This window comes from Callorhinus ursinus, unplaced genomic scaffold, assembly GCF_003265705.2.
Source record: "Callorhinus ursinus isolate GAN/ISIS: 27379988/994484 unplaced genomic scaffold, GSC_fseal_2.0 scaffold43, whole genome shotgun sequence".
Classification (NCBI taxonomy): domain Eukaryota; kingdom Metazoa; phylum Chordata; class Mammalia; order Carnivora; family Otariidae; genus Callorhinus; species Callorhinus ursinus.
The window spans coordinates 6,746,925-6,768,132 of NW_027397105.1; the positions used below are offsets into that span (position 1 = coordinate 6,746,925).

The window sequence follows — 21,208 nt, forward strand, 5'->3', positions numbered from 1 at the left end:
CCGAGGAGACTAGCGTGTGGTAAAATGCAGTGTGTGGACCTCTTCTGCTCTCTTCCCGAGTCCTTGCCAAATGGACATAGCATTTCCCACTGTGTCTCTGTGATAGAAGTTTCCAGAAGACCTTTGTGCTCCTGGCATCAGAGACCTGGACTGTGCAAATCATTTCACAAGTTATTAACACCAAGAAGTGATGAATTAGAGCTCTCCAAGGCTAAGATACAGGAAATGCCCTGCTTCGAACAATTAATAAGCTCTGCTAATGGGAACTGGAGAGCCTCAGGGGGCAAGAGAACCAGATAAATTCCTCCTAATTCCTAAGCCCAATTAAAACCAATTGGGTTTGGAATGTAAGTGATACTGCAGGATAGATTCATACTAAAAGGATGTGTGAATGCTTTTTAATCACTTAATACAGCCACACAAAGATCATTTCCTTTCTGGAGTATACAAGTGATAAGGCCAGCACCAATACGTAATCCCAAATTAGATGACCACCAGACGGTAGGACAGAGGTGAAGACCTATCCCTTCAAATTGTATAGATTCACCAGGGTCCCCTGGACCTCAAGCAAACTTGTAGGCTCTGGTTGCCCGGGGATACGGGAGTTGCTCTCAGAGCACCATCAATATAAATTGCAACTGTGATCAAATGCAGAAAAAGACAAGCCTCCTTACAAGGCATGGCGACCAGACCCAAATCAGAGAAAATGCACAAGCAGTGCATTAGAATGGCACATTTCTCCAGATGATTTCCCAGAGCTCCTGAGTGGGGACAAATGGAGGGTGTGGTGGGGTAGGGGGGCCATTGGAAATGGCAGATTTTGCAAAGAAGCCTGTTTTAAGAGTAAAAGCAGCAAAGGGAAACGTATTCACTCAATGGGAAATGTTGATAGTCAAGCAGCACGTTCCATTATTTTTCCTATAAAAAGGGAAGCCCCTTAATCTCTGCTCAAAGTGAGGAGGAGGGTATTCGTCCAGTATATTTGACACAAGGCAGCCAGGTGGGACTATTCGGCAAGCCCCTTTGGTCAACGCTCCTTTGTTCCCCTGAGGCAGGGACACTGAGAGGGAGCATGCCTTCCATAGAGAGGCTTCCCAAGCCATACCCTCCATAGAGAATAAGGTGCCAGGACTGCAATGCCATTTGCTTGATGTCCAGCAAGCACTCTTGAAATCTGTGCTCAAATTTAAAATTTACCTTAAAGACTGAACAAGACACACCCACTCACACTCACACACACATAGCCCCAAGCTCCAGTCTGGCTAGAGACCCAAATTTTTAAGCTCGCCAAGCCTTGGAAGAATATTTCATTGCCCGCCGCTTACAGGTGGACATCTGCTGGAGTGATATTAGAACCCCGGATCCTGTGGTTCATCAGCTTGTCCAGACTTGCAGTTCAGAAAAGTATTCAGTGCAGTTTCATGAGCTCGGACTAACCTCATCACTCAGAACGCAGAGTTGATTGCTTGTGGCTCTGGATTGATTGTTTCAGGGACTCAGGAAAGCTCATGAGAGATGCGGAATGTTGCCCAACGATGTTCTGCTTCTCTGGTAAGTCAGAAGAGGTTCCCCACCACGGTGGAGAGCAGGAGGAAGAGGGAAGGATGGAGGCAGCATCAGGTCTGGGCTGTTCAGAGTGCTGTGTGCTCTGGCTGACCCATACATGTATCTCCTCGGTGTTAATGTTTTGAACAGCAAGAAGTGAAGGAGTGAAGTTGTCAGAGCACCTATGCTCTTAGCCCTAACTGTGTGACCCTAGGCAAGTCAGCTGATTTTTGTGGACTCAGTTTCCCTATTCTGTTCAGGGCAGGAGCTCATTTCACCATCTCCAGGGCCCCTTCTGGCCCTCAAAGTCTGATTCTGTGCTTCTCACCCAGCACCCTTAGTTGCATGTTCCTGTCCGACCCATCACGGACCTTGTCCCAAGTTCAAGTCCCTTCCTGCAGGCTGGGGCGCCCCTCCCGTGGCCCTCAGCCTCCACCCAGACTTCTGCACTCAGGGGCAGGGCAAAGTGGAAAAGGGCGTTAGGCACCCCATCCGCCCTTCTCCCTCACTCTGGATCTATGTCCAGCCTCCCACAGGTCCCCGTGCCTCCCCAGGATCTCGGAATGCCCTGTCTCCACCACCTGTCTCCCTGTCGCACGTCCGCCTCTACCGCTCCTCCTGTTTTCAGCCTCAATTCCACCCTCCTCTGTATCTTCTGGCTTCAGGGAAGCTGATGTCCTCCGGGCCTCTCCTCTTCAATTGCTTGTGGCCTAATAAAGGTGCTCACATCCATCCTATGCACAGCTCACCAAGCGCACCGGCAAATCCTGTCTTTGCTGCTCAGTGCCCTGAGCCCCCCTCGGCTCACGTCCCTGTCTTTCCATTGCAGCACTGAAAAACCCAACCGAATTCCATGAGCAAAGAAAACATTTGGATAGTGACAAGGTAATTTTTTTTTTTTTTCAAACTGCCCTCTTTCTGAACTTGGACTCCAGGGTATGGATCTCTGAGTGCTCAGCTTTGGCTAAAGCAGGTGGAATTTCTACCACAAACTTGATACACCCCCCCAACACCCCGCCACACCATAGGGAATCTTATTCCTACGAACTGAAAACTGGAGAAATGCAATTGACCACGTTTCGCTTTGAAACTATTTTTTAGCTTAAGAAAATGTCCCCAGTCTTCCTGATGTTGGGAAGTTCATGGCAAGGATGCTAAAGAAGTCAAGGAGACTTCAAAGAGCCTTCCAGCCCTTTCTTACAATCAGATTTGTAAAAACTCCAATGTAATACTAAGCTAAGGCCTGGGAATACAGAGCTGATTGGCAGGTACCTAAAGGCAAAAGGCTTTCTGGTTTATTCCTCTTTCTGTTTTTGTTTGTTTAGCACTCCGGGGCGGGGGGGAGGGTGGCATATATTCTGTACCTTCATAGTAGATCTCTGCAAACTGAACTTATCAATAATAAATACTATTTAGCTGGCATCAGCCCTGTATGAGAAGGAGATGCAAAGGGGGTGCCTTTCTCCTGGGATTTCTTTGTCTACGAGTTCTAGCCCTGCAACGAGGTTGTGGGTGGAGAGAAGAACAACCTCTTCACAGTTGCTCCTGAGAGATTTTGGTCCCTGCTACCTGGATAACAAGTGTCTTCTATCAGAACGGGAGTGATCTCCTGACCCCTCTTAGGGGTCAAGTAGGAGATCCAGTATGATGGGATCAAAACTCAGAACTAGATAGAAATCAGGGCCTGACAGATCCAGGTGTGGCCCTGCCAGAGCCCACATCCGTTCCCAGAGACAGCTCCACCATCAAGAAGAAGACGGGACTCGGTAAATCATCTCCGTGTGTCCTTCCCACTCACGGTGCTCCTGAATTTACATTTTCACAGGTCCTAAAAGAGATGGCCAGTGAATTCTTGGAAGAGGGCATAGGTTGTCATGTTCTACTAGATGGACTCAGGTTTCATTTCATCTCTAACCTTAGTTAGTTTCACGGCCGTTTTAAGAGTCCGAGGAATAGAATTGACTGGAGTACAAGCAAGTTAGTATTATCAGAGCTTTATTAATATTTTATTAGCACGTACCTGCCTGGCCTTTAAGTGTGCAGCCCTGATGGGGACCCAAGCTCCTTTCCTCTTTCCTGAATTTTTCCATCCTAAAATTACTAGAGAGGCTTTTGCAAGCATTCCTGCATCAGAATAGAGGAGACCAGAGCGATTTGCAGGTTCGGTTTGTCAAAAGAAGGATTGTTCTCCCCTTTGAGAGAAATGGAGGCTCTTTTAAAGTCAAAACGAGGCAGTTCAAACCTGTGAGCGGAACATGCTCTGTTTGTGCTTGCAGACTGAAGACTCCTTGAAGCACAAGGTCAGAAACAGGCCCGATCGCGCCGCTGACGTGGTTAATATGCACATACTCCAAGGTGAGACCGCACCCAAGCATGACCAAGGATGCCCGCCAATGGTGGGCATGTGCTGGAGTTCTTTTCTCTCTGAGTCCTCTTAATAAATGTCCCCTGCCATTCCAGAGTGGTCGTTTGAGTCCCTCTAGGGCCACCGAGTGTTTATAGTCTGATTCTGTGATTTAAAAACACGTAGCCCAGGGGCACCCACCTGGCCAGCTCAGTTGGTGGAGTGCACGACTCTGGATCTCGGGGTTGTGGGTTTGAGCCTCACGTTGGGTGCAGAGATTACTTAAAAATAAAATCTTGAAATATATAAATTAAAAAAAAGTAGCCCTAACGATAAATATAAATAGTTAAGAAAGACACCCGTCTATTAAAAACAGTTGACTCAAAGTGGGGAGTTTCTCGATGCTTTCATTGTCTTTCATATACTCCTTTAGCATTTCCCATACTTAGGCTGGACAAGTGTGTAATAATACTACAATCAAAAAAGCATGAGAGGGGCGCCTGGGTGGCTCAGTCACTTAAGCATCGGACTCTGGATCTCAGCTCAGATCTTGATCTCAGGGGTTGTGAGTTCAAGCCCTGTGTGGGCTCCATGCTGTGCATGGCGCCTACTTGGAAAAAAAAAAAAAAGGCATGAGAAATGTTATTTGCTACATCATCACGGTCTTGAATTAAAATAGACTGTGAACTGCCATGGCCCCCAATTCAATTGCATGACTCTGGTGGTTCCCATGGGATCCTCTCTTCTCCCCAACAGAAATTGGGAATTAGTGCCCTAGGGCACCAAGGATCTGCTGGATACAAAATGACCCCTCTTTGCAAAGGTTCTGGGTCTAGTTTTAGAAGCAGCTGCTTAAGACCAAGGGCCGTGGCTGTAAGTGCTAGAGGCAGTCACAGCAAAGGAGGCACGAAAGAACAGACTTCGGGCTGGGACCCGAAGAGTAGCCTGCTGGGCTGGTGGTGGGGAGATGGTAGGAAGCTCACCAGGGGAGGGAACCAAGCAAAGGTACAAAGGTGAACTCAGTAAGATGTGAGGGACAGAAGGGGGAGGACCAGGGTCACTGGAGTGGTCCCTTGGGTATGGAGCATCTCCATTCCTGACATAACCAGAGTGATAGAGAAGCATCATGTAGGGGGTTTCAAGGGAGGAGTGCTCCTCAGGATTAATTGGTGCATAGGATAAATCAGAAAGATCCTTGAGGCAGGGGACCGAGCAAGAACCCCTTGCCCTGACCTGACGGGATGTTAGGGGAGGCTTGGGGAGGACCTAGTCTCAGTACATGTATTCTTAGGTTCGGAGTACTGATGTTTTGTCCACCCCGCGTCAGGTGCTTTACAGATACAACTTCTAGATGAGATCTGACCTGTTGGAACCATACCACGTCCCTAGAGCGTTCCTGTATGGAGATTTCTAGATCAGCCACCAGACACGAGGTCTGGGTTAGCGGGTGGATAATAATACAGTGATGGGGCTGGGAGGCTGGTGTGTAAATATCTCCTCTTTTAAAACTGCCGACTTCAGAGTAAAGCTACAAACTTTGGAATCCTAACAGGTCTGCCTTACAGACCTAACAGGTCTCCACAATCCTAACAGGTTGACCAGACTCTCCTCCAAGTTCTTACACAGAAATAAGTCTGTGAGTAATCGGAAGAGGAATATACGGGTGATTCAGGGCTTGATAGAGACCTTTGTCACCATCCAAATGATGAGAAACTGCCCATCGGATGAATTCAATTTTTAAACCCCCCCTGTTTAATTAAGTAACTGTTTCAAAGGGATTTTTTTAAATTTTACAATTCCCCTTGACATGGGCATCAGTTAGCATCACAACATCACCAAACCTTAAGGAGTCATACTACTGCAAGTAATTATAATAATAGATGGTATTTGCAGCAGGCTCAGCCCGTGCCAGGCAGTGTAGAAACAGGATGCACGTCCCTATGCTGCAGCTTAGGGTCAGCGAGCAATGTACACCCTGTGGACTGCCTGCCCACAGAATTGCCAAATTGCACATTTTTTTTTTCAAGAATCGGCACAAAGCACATTTCTCTAACCCTTCCGTGCCTCTCGATTTGCCTTTATTTGGAAGTGTCTGGTCTTCGCTGCTAATCCATGTGAAATGACCATGATCGCAGTGAAACATTATTAGGGTGGTAGAACACAACGAGACACAATGGTGCGCGTTGCAAAAGCCAAAAAGCAGAAGCAAAACCAAAGCTGACATCAGAACAGTAGGGCTGATTCTTCCGGTTTCAATCCCTCAGCCTCCACTGCAGAGAGGTCCATCCCAACTGCTCAGATGAAGCTGAAAAGAGCCCGACTCGCAGATGATCTCAATGAAAAGATCGCCCTCCGGCCAGGACCACTGGAGCTGGTGGAGAAGAATATACTCCCCGTGGATTCTGCTGTGAAGGAGGCCATAAAAGGTAGTTAGAACAGGCGTCCTGCCCTGGGTCACTGTCCCAGAGTCCCCTCCATACTCAGAGGTCACTGATTCAAGTGATCTTTCATTTCCCTTAGTAAGGTTCTGAATTTTTTTTTTCAAGTAAAGTCACGTTAATTATTGCTGGCATACAGGAAATGTATGAATTTTGCACATTAATTTTTTTAACTTTGAAGAGTTTAATAGTTCCGATAGTTTCTCGGTTTATCTTCGATTGCCTAGGTACACCATCATGTCTCCTACAAATAATGAAAATTTGTCTCCCGCTTCATTGTTTTTCTGCGTTGGTGCACGGGCTGATACTTGAAAAGTAACATCAGGGTTTCATTAATGTATTATATAATTAGCATCATTAAAAAAATTATTTAGTATATTCATAACATAAATTATGTATAATTTTCATGTTTTATTTACAAATTACGTATTTGTGAATTATATGAATTTTATATAAATTGCAAAGTATACAATCTACTATATTATGCAAACTTAATATATACTTTATTACATATAAAATATCTATATTGTATATAGATGGGTATCATATATAAAATATATATGAATTATATAAAGCACATAATTTATGTCATTTCATATTATATAATGAACAATGCAATTTAACAATTATTAATATATTACATGGTAGAAAATTTTCTTTATTTGTACATTGCCAGGGATTCGGTTAGTATTTTATTATCATATATATGTTATGCTTTTGCTATGTTGATAACATTTATTTTTCTGTTTGTTTCTATCACAAATGGGGATTTCTTCTCTCGTGTACCTCTATATATGACACTAGCTTTTGGTATGTAGATAGGTATTCTAAGGAATTATTTCTCTCTGCTATCCTGCTAAGAGTAGTGTATAAGATGGATGCTGAATTCTTAAATGCTCTCAACATGCCCAGAAAGATGATCGTGTTAGTTTTCTTCTTCGACCTAGGACTATGGCATTCTCTCTTTTCTAATTACCTTGCACTTCTGGAAAAAAATCCTACATAGAAAATTTTTCTAGTAATATCTGATATTTTATTTGAGATTTGCATCTATTTTTTTTCTCCGTTAGGATAATTGTAGCTGCTAAAGCGGTCACAGAATTTCTGCAGCTTAGCAATAGAAGATCATGTCTTGTTCATCAACGGTCCAGGGAGGATAATGGTGGATCTTTCAGGCACAAAGTCCCTTTCAGTCTGGCTGCTTCCCTAGAGGAGGGCAGCAAACTTTCTTAAAGGACCAGACAGTAAATAGGCTAAGCGATTTAAACCGCCTGTCACAACTACTCAGCTCTGCTGCTGCGGTACCGAAAGAGCCGGAAGCAATAAGTCAACAAGTGGGCATGGCCGTGTTCCAATAAAACTTTATTAACAAATGCCGGCTCACAGGCCATAATTTGCCAACCTGTGCCCTAGAGCCCCCTCATCCTCTGCATCTAGCCAGTGAGGGGGAAGAAAGAATGGAAAGGCCCACCCACCTGTTTTAAAAGCCTCCACCTGGAAATGGACACGTCACTTCTGCCCATATTCCACTATGAAAATAGCGCGTATAGCTGGGGAAGGGTTTTGTCTGGCTGAACGGTGATTTTCCAGCAAAACGTGGGGGCTCAGTCTGATGACCCCGAGACCATGACCTGAACCAAAATCAGGAGTCAGACGCTCAACCGACTGAGCCACCCAGGCACCCTTAAAATGTGCATTTTTCCAAAAAAAAATTCTCATTATTCCACTGAATTACAAAATTAGCCTAAAGTCGTATAAAGTCTTGGCTTTCAGCTGCTCTAAGCTGCTCTCAACGAGGGGTTCTGCTCTATTTTTCAATGCAATGTTGCTAATTTGTGTGTTTTCTCGCTTCCTCCCTCCCTTTTTCATCACACTTGCTAAAAGTCTTAGTTGGTCGTTATTACAAAGAAGCAGTTCCTGAATTTGTTTTATGGTTGTTGGTTTCTGGCCTCTACTTGAATTCATTTAATTTCGCTTCTCATCAGGGTCATTGAGCAGGAGAAGCTCCATAAGGAGAGCTGAGGGTCGAGAGTGTTCACCATTTTCGGGTACAGTAGGGACAGGTTGAGGCAGAGGGAAGGTTAAACAACATGCCCCCCATTCAGGTGAGGAGTCCAAGGACATGAGCAGGAGCGTGGTCAACAGAAATGGGTAGAAAGCAGTAACCATGAGGGCTAGCAAAAAAAAAAAAAAATGGGCGAGACATGAAGCTACCTAAAGGAACAGTTGCTATGGGATCCACCGCCCTCATTTTCAGAGCTGGACTTTGTGACTTTGGCCACACAGCCGTGCAGTGATTTAATCTCACATGACTCAATTGCTCTTCTCTGAAACCCCAACAACAATAATTGCTGTCTTATGGGGCCTTGGCATTCAGTTTTTTAATTATGTAAAGAATTTACTAGGCACTGGAGGTATGTTAGGGAGTTAGTCTAGTTTCTGATCTCCAGGACTTCACACTTGAGCAAGAAAAGAGGAAGAAGAAAGCCATCATTCCATGTGACAATTCCTCTGAGGGGACTGGATAAAAAGTCACAAAGATCATTCTGGCTGCAATGTGAAGTGGACTCAAGAGATGAGATATAGTGCCAGACTACTCTCTTCTGTTAGGGGGTTGCTAGAGTTGTTTGAGGAAAGTTGATGGAAGCATGAACAAGAGTCATGGCTGGGGGCTGTGGAAAAGAGGGACTCTGGGAGAGAATTGATTCTGCATGATTAGATGATCAGTAGAATACACCAGTTGAGACAAAGGGAAGGCAAAAGATAACACCTAGGTTTCTCTCTTGGGCAACTGGGTAAATGGCGGCCATTTATCAAGATGGGGACCGTGAGTTAGAAGAGCAGATACAGGGAGAGATGATGGATTCATGTTTCAGCTATGAGATTTGAGGGGCCCACAGAAAATCCAAGTACAAGGGACTAAGTGAGGAATGGGTTCTCTCGAACTAGAATGCAGGAGAATATTGGTGTAGAAGTACAGATCTAGGAGACATGAGTGTATATAAACATTTAAACTAATGGACTAGATAAGATTGCATTTTTGTTCATATATTTATTCACTATTTATGGAGTATGTTCCGTGTCAGGCACTATTCTAAGTGCTTGGGATATGTCAGTGAACAGAACATTTCTGCTTCAACGGAACTTATGTTCTAGTTGGGAAATGTGGGCAGTAAACAAACATGTAATGAATAATTGTATATCATGATAAAAGGGTATAAATGATGTAAAAGTAGTACAGGGTTCAAGGAATCAAGAGTGCCTGCTGGAGGGTAGTTGGGAGGAATGGAGGATGCGTAAAAGGCAAAGAGGGCTAGGAGGCTCGCAGGCAGTTATCTTTAAGACAGAGGTAGGGAGACCGTGAGGATGAAGGGAATGAATGGCCACAGAAAGAGGTGGAGGGTATGGGTTGACCAGATCAAGGAAAATCCAGCACCAGTAATGGGGACTGACCCAGGCATCAGCCTCTTAGCAGTAATCTTTCCATGTGCATAAGACTTTTTATGGTCAAGTGATGGCATCATATGAAATATCATAAAGACAGAAGGAGTTGCTTGGAGACTAGCTTTGGAGCTAGGACTTTGAGTAGCCCGTCTAGTGGTGATGATGACCCAGTCCCCTCATCTGCCTGTCGCTTCTTGTGATGAAATCAACTCCCCGTGGTGAAGCAGTGACTCAGGGCAGTGGTTCACTCTGGGTTGTTCTCCTGTCATCTGTGTATTTCACCCTCTCTTCATGCGCTTTTCCACATGTGCTTAGATTTTCCAGCTCTGTCTGCAGCTGGGTTTCTGTGTTCTGCCTGGCTCTGAGCAGAATACTTGGTCATGGTCTTCCTCCTGGTTTTAGTAAAGACCAAGTGTTCTCCAACCTGAGACCAATCTAGAACTTCTCCCCACACACAAAGGGATTGTTTTTTAATTTTTAATTTTTAAAAATTTTTTATTTTTTAATTTTAATTCTAGTAGAGTTAACACACAGTGTTATATTAGTCTCAATTGTACAATATAGCGATTCAACAATTCTACACATAACTCAGCGCTCATCATGATAAGTGTACCTTAATCCCCTTCATCTATTTCCCCCACCCCCCCACCCACCTCCCCTCTGGTGACCCATCAGTTTAGAGTTAAGAGTCTGTTTCTTGGTTGGTTTCTTTTTTTGCCCTTTGTTCATTTGTTTTGCTTCTTAAATTCCACATATGAGTGAAATCAGATGGCATTTATCTTTCTCTGACTTATTTCACTTAGTATTATACCCTCTAGATCCATCCATATTGTTGCAAATGGCAAGATTCCTTCTATGGCTGAGTAATATTCCATTGTGTATATACACTATATTTTCTTTATGCATTCATCTATTGATGGACACTTGGATTGCTTCCATAATTTGCCTATTGTAAATACCACTGCTATGAACATTGGGGTGCATATATCTTTATGAATTAGTGTTTTCGTATTCTTTGGGTAAATACCCACTAGTGGAATTACTGGATCAGATGGTAATTTTATTTTTAAGTTTTTGAGGAACCTCCATACTGTTTTCCAGAGTGGCTGCACCAGTTTGCATTCCCACCAACAGGCATGAAGGTTCCCCTTTCTCTGCATCCTTCCCAACACCTGTTGTTTCTTTTTTTTTTCTTTTTTTAAAGATTTTATTTATTTATTTGAGAGAGAGAGAATGAGAGATAGAGAGCACGAGAGGGAAGAGGGTCAGAGAGAGAAGCAGACTCCCTGCCGAGCAGGGAGCCCGATGTGGGACTCGATCCCGGGACTCCAGGATCATGACCTGAGCTGAAGGCAGTCACTTAACCAACTGAGCCACCCAGGCGCCCAACACCTGTTGTTTCTTGTGTTGTTGATTTTAACCTTTCTGACAGGTGTGAGGTGGTATCTCATTGTGATTTTGGTTACCCTTTCCCTGATGGTGAGTGATGTTGAGCATCTTTTCATGTGTCTGTTGGCCATCTGGATGTCTTCTTTGGAAAAATGTCTGTTCATGTCTTATAGCATTTTTAATCAGATTATTTGGTTGTTTGGTGTCGAGTTGTATAATTCCTTTACATATTTGGGATACTAACCTTTTATCAGATATGCCATTTGCAAATATCTTCTCCCATTCAATAGGTTGTTTTTCAGTTGTGTTGGTTGTTTCCTTCGCTGTGCAGAAGCTTTTTATTTTGATGAAGTCCCAATAGTTTATTTTTGCTTTTGTTTCCCTTGCCCTCAGGAGACCTATCTAGAAAAATGTTGCCGTGGCCGATATCAGAGAAATTACTGCTTGAGCTCTCTTCTGGGATGTTTATGGTTTCAGGTCTCACTTTTAGGTCCTTAATCCATTTTGAGTTTATTTTTGTGTATGGTCTAAGAAAGTGGCCCAGTTTCATTGTTTTGCACGTAACTGTCCAGTTTTCCCAGCACCATTTGTTGAAGAGACCCTCTTTGTCTTTTTCCCATTGCATATTCTTGCCTCCTTTGTCAAAGATTAATTAACCATATAAATGTGGGTTTATTTCTGGGCTTTCTATTCAGTTCCATTGATCTATGTGTCTATTTTTATACCAGTGCCATACTGCTCTGATTACTACAGTTTTGTAGTATATCTCGAACTCTGGGATTGTGATACCTCCAGTTTTGTTCTTCTTTTTCCAGATTGCTTTGGCTTTCTGATTTGACTTCCACAGGGGAAGGCTTGGGCCTCCTCGTGGCCACATCTCAGAGGGGTATGCACCTAATCCCCTGTTTCCTCTTCTTGGAAAGCCACTAAAGGGATCTAAGCAACCACTTCCAACATGGGTTGGGGGAGGGTGTCCCCCATCCCAACAAGCAATGTGTAGGACACCAGCTGGGCATCCTACAGTTCAACTCAATTCTGACACTACCTACCTAGAATAGCATCAGATCTCACGGGTGAAGGGCTCCATCCTGCAAGATCACCCTCCTCTTCAGACACCAGTCACAAACACCTATCACCCATGCTTCTGATCAACTGGCTACAGATCAGACATTCCCATAATGCCCTCCTCGAGCTCAATTAGTTTGCTAGAGCAGCTCACAAAACTGAGGGGACCCATTTACGTACTGGATCACCAGTTTATTATAAAAAGCTCAGTAACAGTCAGTTGAAAGAGATGCAGAGAATGAGCCAAGTATGGGGAAAGGGTGAGGAGCTTCCATGCTCTCCAGGAACACCACTCTCCCCAAATCTCCACATGGTCATCAATCCAGAATCTCTCCAAACCCCATCCCTTTGGGTTTTTAATGGAGGCTCCATTACAGAGTCACAGTTGATTCGGCTATTGGTGAATGAACTCAGTCTCCAACCCCTCTCCCCTCCCTGGGGGTCAGAGGGTAGGACTGAAAGTTCCAAGATCACATGATTGGTTCTCCCAGCCCCAGCCCCATCCTAGGCGAGGTCCAAAAGCCACCTCATTAACATAACAAATGACCCTTTTGTGGCTCTCATCACTTAGAAGATTCCAATTGTTTTCAGAGCTCTGTGCCAGAAAGGGGGACGAAGTCCAAGTATATATTTCTTATTATAAATCACCATATCGCAACCCCTAACAGCCTGTCTCTCAGGACAGAATACTGAAACAAAACACCAAGTCTGACGTTACAGGGGAGTGAGGATTTAAGAGAACAGAAATTATATACTGGAGTTTAGCATGGCCCCCTTGAGCAGCTGAGTGGGGTCGTTATTACTTAAAGATCCTCTCAGTTAGAGACCCCCGGGAGCTGACTCACAGCTTGTTAATTCTCTCACTGGCCATCTGAGTCTTTTCTTTACTTGACAGGAGGAGTATCCCTGAGCTTCCATGGAAGCTATTTATTGTCCAGAGGTCTGGCTTCCGCTTGAGTGAAACAGAACCCCTGTTGGCTTCCCTGGTTTTTTTTCAAACAGTGGGAGGATGCTGGTTCTCAGTTCTAACAGACAGACCCCTCCTCCTAAAGGGTCCTCACCTTTCCCTTGGTCTGGCCCAGGTGGCCTGCTGAATGCCCAAGTCAGCTACTTAGCTACTTTTTCTAAAAAAAAACAAAACAAATCCTATTTACTAAGAATCCCTGCGTCTCAGAATATACAATCTAGTTGTCAAAGAAGTTAGTTCTTTGTGTCACTATAACCCTTTAACATAAGGAGCAGTATTTCTAGTCCACCAGGGCTGGTCTGGAAGACACCCATTTATAGCTGTCACATTTCTAAAAGATCCCACACTAATCTTTGTTCACTCGCACCCCCGAGATGCAGACTTCATAAAAAAACAAAACAAATCCTATTTACTAAGAATCCGGTTGTTCTTCAGAGACTCTGGAAGTCCTGACCTCTGATCATTTATGTGAAGGCAAATGGGCAATAATCATGACCCTAAGCCAGATGGTAGAGTCGTTTGCTTTGTCATAAAAAAGAAAAGGTTTGCTTTGGCATAACTTTCTCGTGGACAGAATTTATCATTCTATTATGATAAATGGTTTCAAAAGTGCACATGATCCTGGGGGAAAGAGGTCCAATGAGGCATACGTGCAAAATACTTTTCTGTGCTGGGGGCCTCTGCTGCCCATCGAAGCAGTCCTTGGCCTCACCGAGAAGCCTGTAGCTGGACCCAGGAGCTACACCCATGAGAGGGCGCTTGGACAGGGCGGGGTCCTGCAGAGGGGAAGCAAGAGACCTTGCTCAAGTATCTTCACACACCTGATGATCTTCTTCCTCCCTCGAGAATTAACCTCGAGCTCTGACACAGGGTTAAGTCCTTCCAGTTAACTTTTTTTCTCCACTCATGTGGTCCTAGCACCAGGGTCATGTCTTAGAGGCTTAAGGCACATTGCTAAAACTGCCAGGGTTCTGAAGAAAAAGGAATCCTCCTTCCTGCAAACATCCACTGACATCCATTTCCATAATAAAGCCATCTGATCCCCTTCAAGAGCTGCAGGTTCTGTCTTTGTTGCAGAATACAATCCATCCTCTGGAGACTGTGGTATCTTCGTGTATTAAAATATCTTTAGGCAAGAGCCTTTAAACCATAGCTGCTTCCACAGGCATCACCTTGTCTCTTTGGAAATGGATTTTCCTTCAGTCTCTTCCAAGAGGGCATTAAGAGATGGTCTGCCGGTGAATTAAAATAGCTCTCCTGCAGGGCACTGAGCAAGCTTGCGAGTAGATAAGCAAGCCAGGTCCCTTTCCACATCCCACTTCACTGTCTCCTGCCCTCAGTGCTGGTCCTAGCAGCAAGGTACCGAGGACTCCAGCTATCTCACTTAATCTCGGAATCTTAAATGTTTATGTAGAGAAAGTACAACTGACTCATTCATCTAATTGCTTCCAAGAGGGACAGGGAAAGCTCAGAGTCGCCAGGCCAACATTGTCCAGGGGCTGGTGCCCAGAACCGGCCGTGCAGGCATAGCCGGAGGATGATGTCAGGGCTTCCCAAAGCGGGTCCTTGTCACCGCACCACCTGATGTGTCTACAGGGACAATAGCCTGCGCACCGCACTCTGGCGGCTCCCAGGGGGCCTCGTGCCTAGGGAGAGATCTGAGCGGAGGCCCAGGGTCACAGCACAAAGCCAACAGACTGGGTTGTTCCCGAGGCAGCCCCATAAGGTGACCTTTGTGCCTCTCCACATGAGCCTGGCTTGAACCAGGAGGGAGAGGGAGTGACAAGCAGCCTTTCCCGGGGCTCTCTGGCCCCGGGGAGTGTCTGTCTTGGCTTTCCTAGGACGACCCTGTGAGGACAAGCCAGTTTTTCTAGCCCTGGAGTTGCACTGATCTTTGCCAAGCTGAGGGCCGGACAAACCGCCTCCTGGGTGGTCTTGTTTATTTTTGATAATGGCAAACTTGCGACAAGCGGCTACTCCTAACAAAAGCAATAACTGTCATCACCACGGCTAGAAAGGATGGAACTCTTGCCCGTCCAGGGACTGGGCTCACCATTTCGTACCCGTTCCGTTGTTTTAATCCTCAAAACCTTGAGAGGTAATAACTATGGCTGCTATTTCATCTTAGAGATGGGGACCCTGAGGCTCTGGGAGGTTCAATAACTTGCCAACAAACTCTAGCATTGGGGGGGGGGCGGGTAGGACCAAGAAACAAACCAAGACCGCAGGAGTCCAGAACTGAAGTCGATCCATCTCTGAAGGAAGCCACTGTCCTTGGCTACCAGCGCCTCTCGGCTGTTCCGTTTCTCCCACCAACGGGGGCTGAGCCGGGTGTGCAGCTGTGTGGGGGGCACACTCCAAGCCACTTGGTCACAAATCCAAGGCACTTGCAGCCCTGAGACAGTGGTGATTGGCAGCCCTCCCCCTCCGCCCCGAGGCAAGGTCTTTGTGCCTGCACAGTAACTACATGGTCCTCAGTGACATATGCTGACCTGGCACGTGGGGCCTTTTAGGGGTCAGACAAAAAGGAGTCCCATGTGGGGCATTTGTCCTCACCCTGTTGGCTCATCCAGGTGTAAAGGACTCCCCCGTATGTGGTTGCATGAACGCATGGCTTCTCTGTTGACTTAGAAAAACCTCTTTAATTGATTACCTGTCACTTGATAAAGTAACTCCCGGAAGCTGTGTCTCTCAGGAATTGGCTCCCAAAATAATCCTGTCTCTTGGTGGGCGGGAAATCTCTTCCTCCCCTTCCCATTGCCACTCTGCTGTTCGCCACTCCGTTAACGTCCCTTTCGCTCCCCCCACCCAGGAAGGTCAAGTGTCCCCTCCCTGTCTGTCGTCCTGCCCATGGCTGGTGGTCATTTCACACTCAACCCAATCCCGCCTCCTCCAGGAGTCTCCTGGACCTTCTCCACGTTGAGATCTCCTCCGTCTGTCCAGGACGGCGCTCGCCAGGCGGTTCTCGTCCTTGACAAATGTCTCTGATGGTGTCCCATGGAGATCAGCTCTTCCCGACATCGTAGCTGATTTTTCTTCCGCTTCTCTCCTTCTCCTAAAGCGGGAAGGTTGGATGGGGATGAGATAACCAGGGAATGCTCTGTCCAGCACTAGGGAAAATGGGACAGATGCCCGACTCCTTTGTTCCAGATACTCCACTTGGAGACTTTTCCACATCATCCTAGTGCCTCGAGCCAAGGTCACCGGATTGCCAGATGCCCAAGGGGGAAGGGCAGGCTGAGTAACCAGTGGCAACAATGGCGCTTCCACAATCCTTCCAACCCTCTTCTGAGACAATTCCCCATGAAATCATCATGACCACCCTCACCAGAATGTACCCCCTTCTCCAGCCTCACGATCCTGGTGTCACCATCTGTCCCTTACATCTCAAAAACTCAAGTACAAGATGCTGTGGAATCTGGAGATATCCTTAGTGTATTGTGTGCAGAAAAAAAGAGAGAGGCATTTTCTCCGCTACCTCCCCCTTCTGTTACCCAGTGGGTGTTCCCTAAATGCTGCCACCTGATGGCTTCCAGGAAGGGTGGTGGGTTTTGCCCCCCCCCCCTGGTGGTGGCTCTGAGTGTTCACACTGCCTCTTGTAACTTTTCCACTCACATGTTAGAATATTTGGACACCTCTGTGCTGTGATGAACTTCCTCTGATGTGTGCATATCTGGGATATGATCCTCGGTGTGGGTGTGGGTGAGATGGTGGGGTCCACGGGGTGGGGGAGTCTCTGTCCCATGGAGGATGAGATCTCATGGAGAAGCTCTATACCCAGTTTGACCGAGGGCAGTCAGGAGGGAATACCATAAGGCTTTCAGATGGAGGCTCCTGTCCAGCAGAGACCGGCTGCCCAGGGGGCCAACACAATCACATGCAGGGCTCTCTGGGGGTGGACGTGATGTCAGCTCAGGGCATGTGCCGAGCAGATCCAACGGAATCCTGTGATTTCTGGGGTGGGGAAGGCTTCCACCCTCCTGTGTCTCCCTGGCCCTTAATAACACAGGTAAGCCTTTGAACAGGGGACAAAGCCTTTAATTCCACCAGCAGAAGGTAGGACTTGAAATTTCAGTGACAAATAAAGGTTTATTTGTAGAGCCCATGGTTCCCTGTAAGAGAAGTAAGTAATCCAGTAATCTTACTGGAGTCCCTGTAAGAATCCAGCGTAAGGCTGGATTCTTAAAATAGAAAGGCAAGTGTTTGAGAGTACTGAAGGGGGGAAGAATGACCCCCAATCTCAAATAAAAAAGGTGGCATTTATCAAATACCCAATGAAACCCCTCCCTTAGGAAACAAATGGGTTGCTGACATAAATGTCCAAAAAAGCTAGAATTTATTTATTTCAGGTAATAGGTAAACAAATCTTTTACATTATTCTCTGTACTTTTTTCTTATTTCGAATTTTTTATGGTTGAAAAAAAGGACACCTCTGAAAATAGAAGTTGAAAAATAAAAACTTTCCAACAACACAATGGAATACTGTGTAGCTGTTGCCAAAAAAATTTTTTTTATTTTTTTATTTTTTTTAAACTTTTTTTAATTTATTTATTCATGAGAGACAGAGAGAGAGAGAGAGAGAGAGGCAGAGGGAGAAGCAGGCTCCCAAGGAGCAGGGAGCCCGATGCGGGACTCGATCCCAGGACCCTGGGATCATGACCTGAGCCGAAGGCAGACGCTTAACCATCTGAGCCACCCAGGCGCCCCCCAATTTTTTTTAATTGAGGACTATCTCTGTGTGCCCCCAAGGAAAGGACTCTAAGTAACATTGTAGCAAGAATAAGGCAAGCTTCAGAATATTTTACCAGTCCTGTCTAAGTGAAATACTTTGTGCCTGTGTGTATGTTTCGTTGTATGTATAGAACTAGATCTAGAAGAGGCACCAAATCATTAACAAGAAGTGGGGTGAATGCATACGTTAGCCATCTTCATATGGTATGAATGGTTCTTGTAAGTAACCATTACATTTAGCATCATAGAAAGGCACCTAGAAGTTTATAAACAGTCCTTGAAGTGGTGGAGCAACCGCGCTGGCCCCCAAGTCCTTCCAGGTTGGTGGGGTGCCCCGTGGCGGCGGGGGTGGGGGCTGGGGGGAGCAGCAACTGAAATCTCCACCTGTCCTGTCATTTCTGGCTCTTTCCCGCTTTGACACTTGGATGTCTGGAGGGTCCGTGACAGATGCCAGCAGTGGTGGTGATGACAAGCCCCAAAGCACACTTGTTCCATTTCTTGCTGCTCCTTGCTGCTTTTCCAATCTCCACCGTGAAAGCTCCCCTCTCTTATCTGCCCAAAGCAGGAGTCAAAAGTTCTTGTCCGTGTGATTGCAGAATGCCGGGCTGGGAAACTTCCGATAATACCTAAATTCCTTTAGAAGAGCCGAGCCTGGGATCGGGTCAGAAGCGTTTCTGGGGCCTGAGCACATTTTGTACTGTGTAGCTGGATAATAAACCAGATACAATTTGGCAATGTAAAAAACAAACAAACAAACAAACAAACAAAAACCCATAAGGGATGTATAAGGATGTCATTGTAGTCCCACCTGATTGGATAGCCCCTTTCCCCAAGCTGATGAACCTGCTCCCCTCCAAAGGCCACACAGGCTTCTGAGGAAGAATTTCTGCCTTTCCAGCTGTTGAGGGTTTCCAAAATAGACACAGAGCTAGGAAGCATACAAAGGAAATCCAAATAATAATAATTTAAAAAGATCACGCTGCAGTTTCCGGGACATATTTATGGCTTTTATAATCAGCTGTGCGTTCGTTGAAAGGGACGTCGTGACACTGGGTGACATGAGCTAATTCTGACATTTAGGAGTTTAGACTCAGTAGCAGGTCTGGCTTATCCCGAAGAGCGAAGTTTGCGAAACACTTTGTGCTGTGTACCCTGCTTTATATTTGAACGTGATGCTAATGGCACGTTGTCATTTCAGTTCTCTGTCTCGTCGTAGAACCTGAGGGAGACGGGCACCCTCCCAACTGCGATCTCCTCTGGCCTCGTTCTGTATTCAGTGGCCCCTTTCTTTCTTTCATCTTCCCTGACTGTGTTTCAGAAAGATAACGGGTCTCATGTCCAAAATGTGCAGGAATGGATAAACCTGAAGATAAACTTGACCAAGCGACGGGAGACCTTTAATATGCCCTGCATTCTTCCCTGCCAGATGTATCCCTTTTATAAACACAAGTTCCCATTTGGAGTAAATCAATGAGATGCCACATAAAGTTAAAACCTATTTTTCACTCTTACCTTGCACTAGATACAGATCGAAGGAGGTAGATGTTTGCTCCTGGTAGGGATGCCACGGCGAAGCATTTCCAGAAAGCCCTTTAGTGTGCCTCAGCCACTGACCCCATTCTTGGATTTTACCCCATCAGGTAACCAGGTGAGTTTTTCCAAATCGGCAGATGCATTTGCCTTCGAAGAGGACAGCAGCGGTGATGGGCTTTCTCCGGACCAGGCTCGAAGCGAGGACCCCCAGGGCTCAGCAGGATCCCCTGCGGACACTAAAGCTTCAGAGACCCCTTTGGCGGGTCCTCTGGGGCCAGTCCAGGTAAACAAACCCCACCTCAGCCTACCGTGTCTTCATGGGCTTAAAAGCACCATGATACATAATAGTCATTGTCACACCCTTCTGCGCACCACGAAGGGAGCAAAGCTGGGACTGCCAAGGAGAAGATGTGGAATGGCAGGAAGCCGAGCGCTAACAAGCAGATCCATACGTTTACCGTGCACGGGTTTATAATCGAAGCACCTTCCGTTTGCCTGTGTGCCACACCTGGCCTTTGCAGCTCAGCTTCTTTGATAGCAGCAGACAGTATCTCAGATCACTTGTATCCGTTATTCTGATGGTAAATTCCTCAGCTTCTGATTGGAGAATGGTTTCGGGAGAAGACAAGTTCTTTTCCGCTTAACCCAGGAGAAGGGGTCAAAGGGAACGAGCACAAGGTGATGCCAGGCCCAGGGCAAAAATCATCTTTTCCTTGCACCAGCAGTCCCAGTTAGTGGATCAGGACGCTGAGGCTCGAGAGGAGAGGGTTCTGCAGACCTTTGCAGGTGCCAGGGCTCAGGAAAGGGTGGGTAAGCTCCAGGGGGAGAGTATGAGCAGTCCGTGTCCCTTTTGGTCCCAGTACCCGATTGCAGGAGAGGGACAGAAGACAGTTACCCTTTTTCCCAGTCCTCCGTGGACAGAAACATGTCTCTCATAAAGGTTGTTCATGACACTACACCCCCCCACCCCCCCCACACACATATGCACAAAGCTATGCATCTACGCACACACACATATATAGACACATTCACACATGCAGACCCATGCACACACAAACATACGTATACCCACATATGTATGCAAACATGCATGTATACACCCAGAAGCATACACACACTCATGCATTTCCCCTCCATCTGCTAACACCATTTTTATCGGGTTTTTTTTTTGGTCCTACTTTCCCCCCAAATTCCTACACCTACTCCTCCCTCTTCCTTTTTTTCATCAGTCTCCTTCATCAGTCTCCTTATCAGGTCTATCACAGGTGGAACCCTCACACAGGGTGACCAGCTGTCTGGGTTGGCCTAGAACAGGCCATTTCTATTCCTATCTTCTGAAATAATGATAAATGATGACCCCTTTATCTCTCAAATTATATATGACTCCTTTCCCCGGGGAGGTCGTGTGATATGTACTTGGATATGAAGTAAAGATGAAAACAATAGAGCCGTGTAGGTGGGGGGGGGGGGGGGGGGGGGGGTTCTCCTTTATCTCTGCCTCGTGCAGTTTTTCCTCCTGCATCCGACTCATGCTGAAATTTGGATTTCAGGATCATTCTTCTGGCTCCGAAAATGACAGGAAAGACTCAGCCTCCCAGCCCAGCAACCAGTCAGACACGGGGATGCAGGGGCTCGGCCCTCTTGGTAACCCCATCGCTGTGCACGCTGCCGTGAAGGTAGGGACGGACCCGCCTCCCGGCACCTGCCTGAGCACTCACCCACAGGGCCCACTGGGAGCAGAGCTCTTGGAGT

General features: G+C 46.2%; 1 protein-coding gene across 5 annotated transcripts in view; it reads left to right on the top strand.

Annotated features, from left to right (window-relative positions):
• Positions 1-21,208, top strand: part of MYOCD (myocardin) — a 95,445-nt gene that overhangs the window by 44,964 nt on the left and 29,273 nt on the right. For 3 of the 5 annotated variants that reach the window (XM_073881737.1, XM_073881739.1, XM_073881741.1), the window contains exons 3-7: positions 2,375-2,430; positions 3,822-3,900; positions 6,154-6,315; positions 19,564-19,739; positions 21,007-21,132. In XM_073881737.1, the coding sequence (XP_073737838.1) occupies positions 2,375-2,430; positions 3,822-3,900; positions 6,154-6,315; positions 19,564-19,739; positions 21,007-21,132 (599 nt within the window). Of the gene's footprint in view, positions 1-1,327; positions 1,552-2,374; positions 2,431-3,821; positions 3,901-6,153; positions 6,316-19,563; positions 19,740-21,006; positions 21,133-21,208 lie in introns of all 5 variants that reach the window. The other 2 variants (XM_073881738.1, XM_025864423.2) reach the window with 2 other exon arrangements.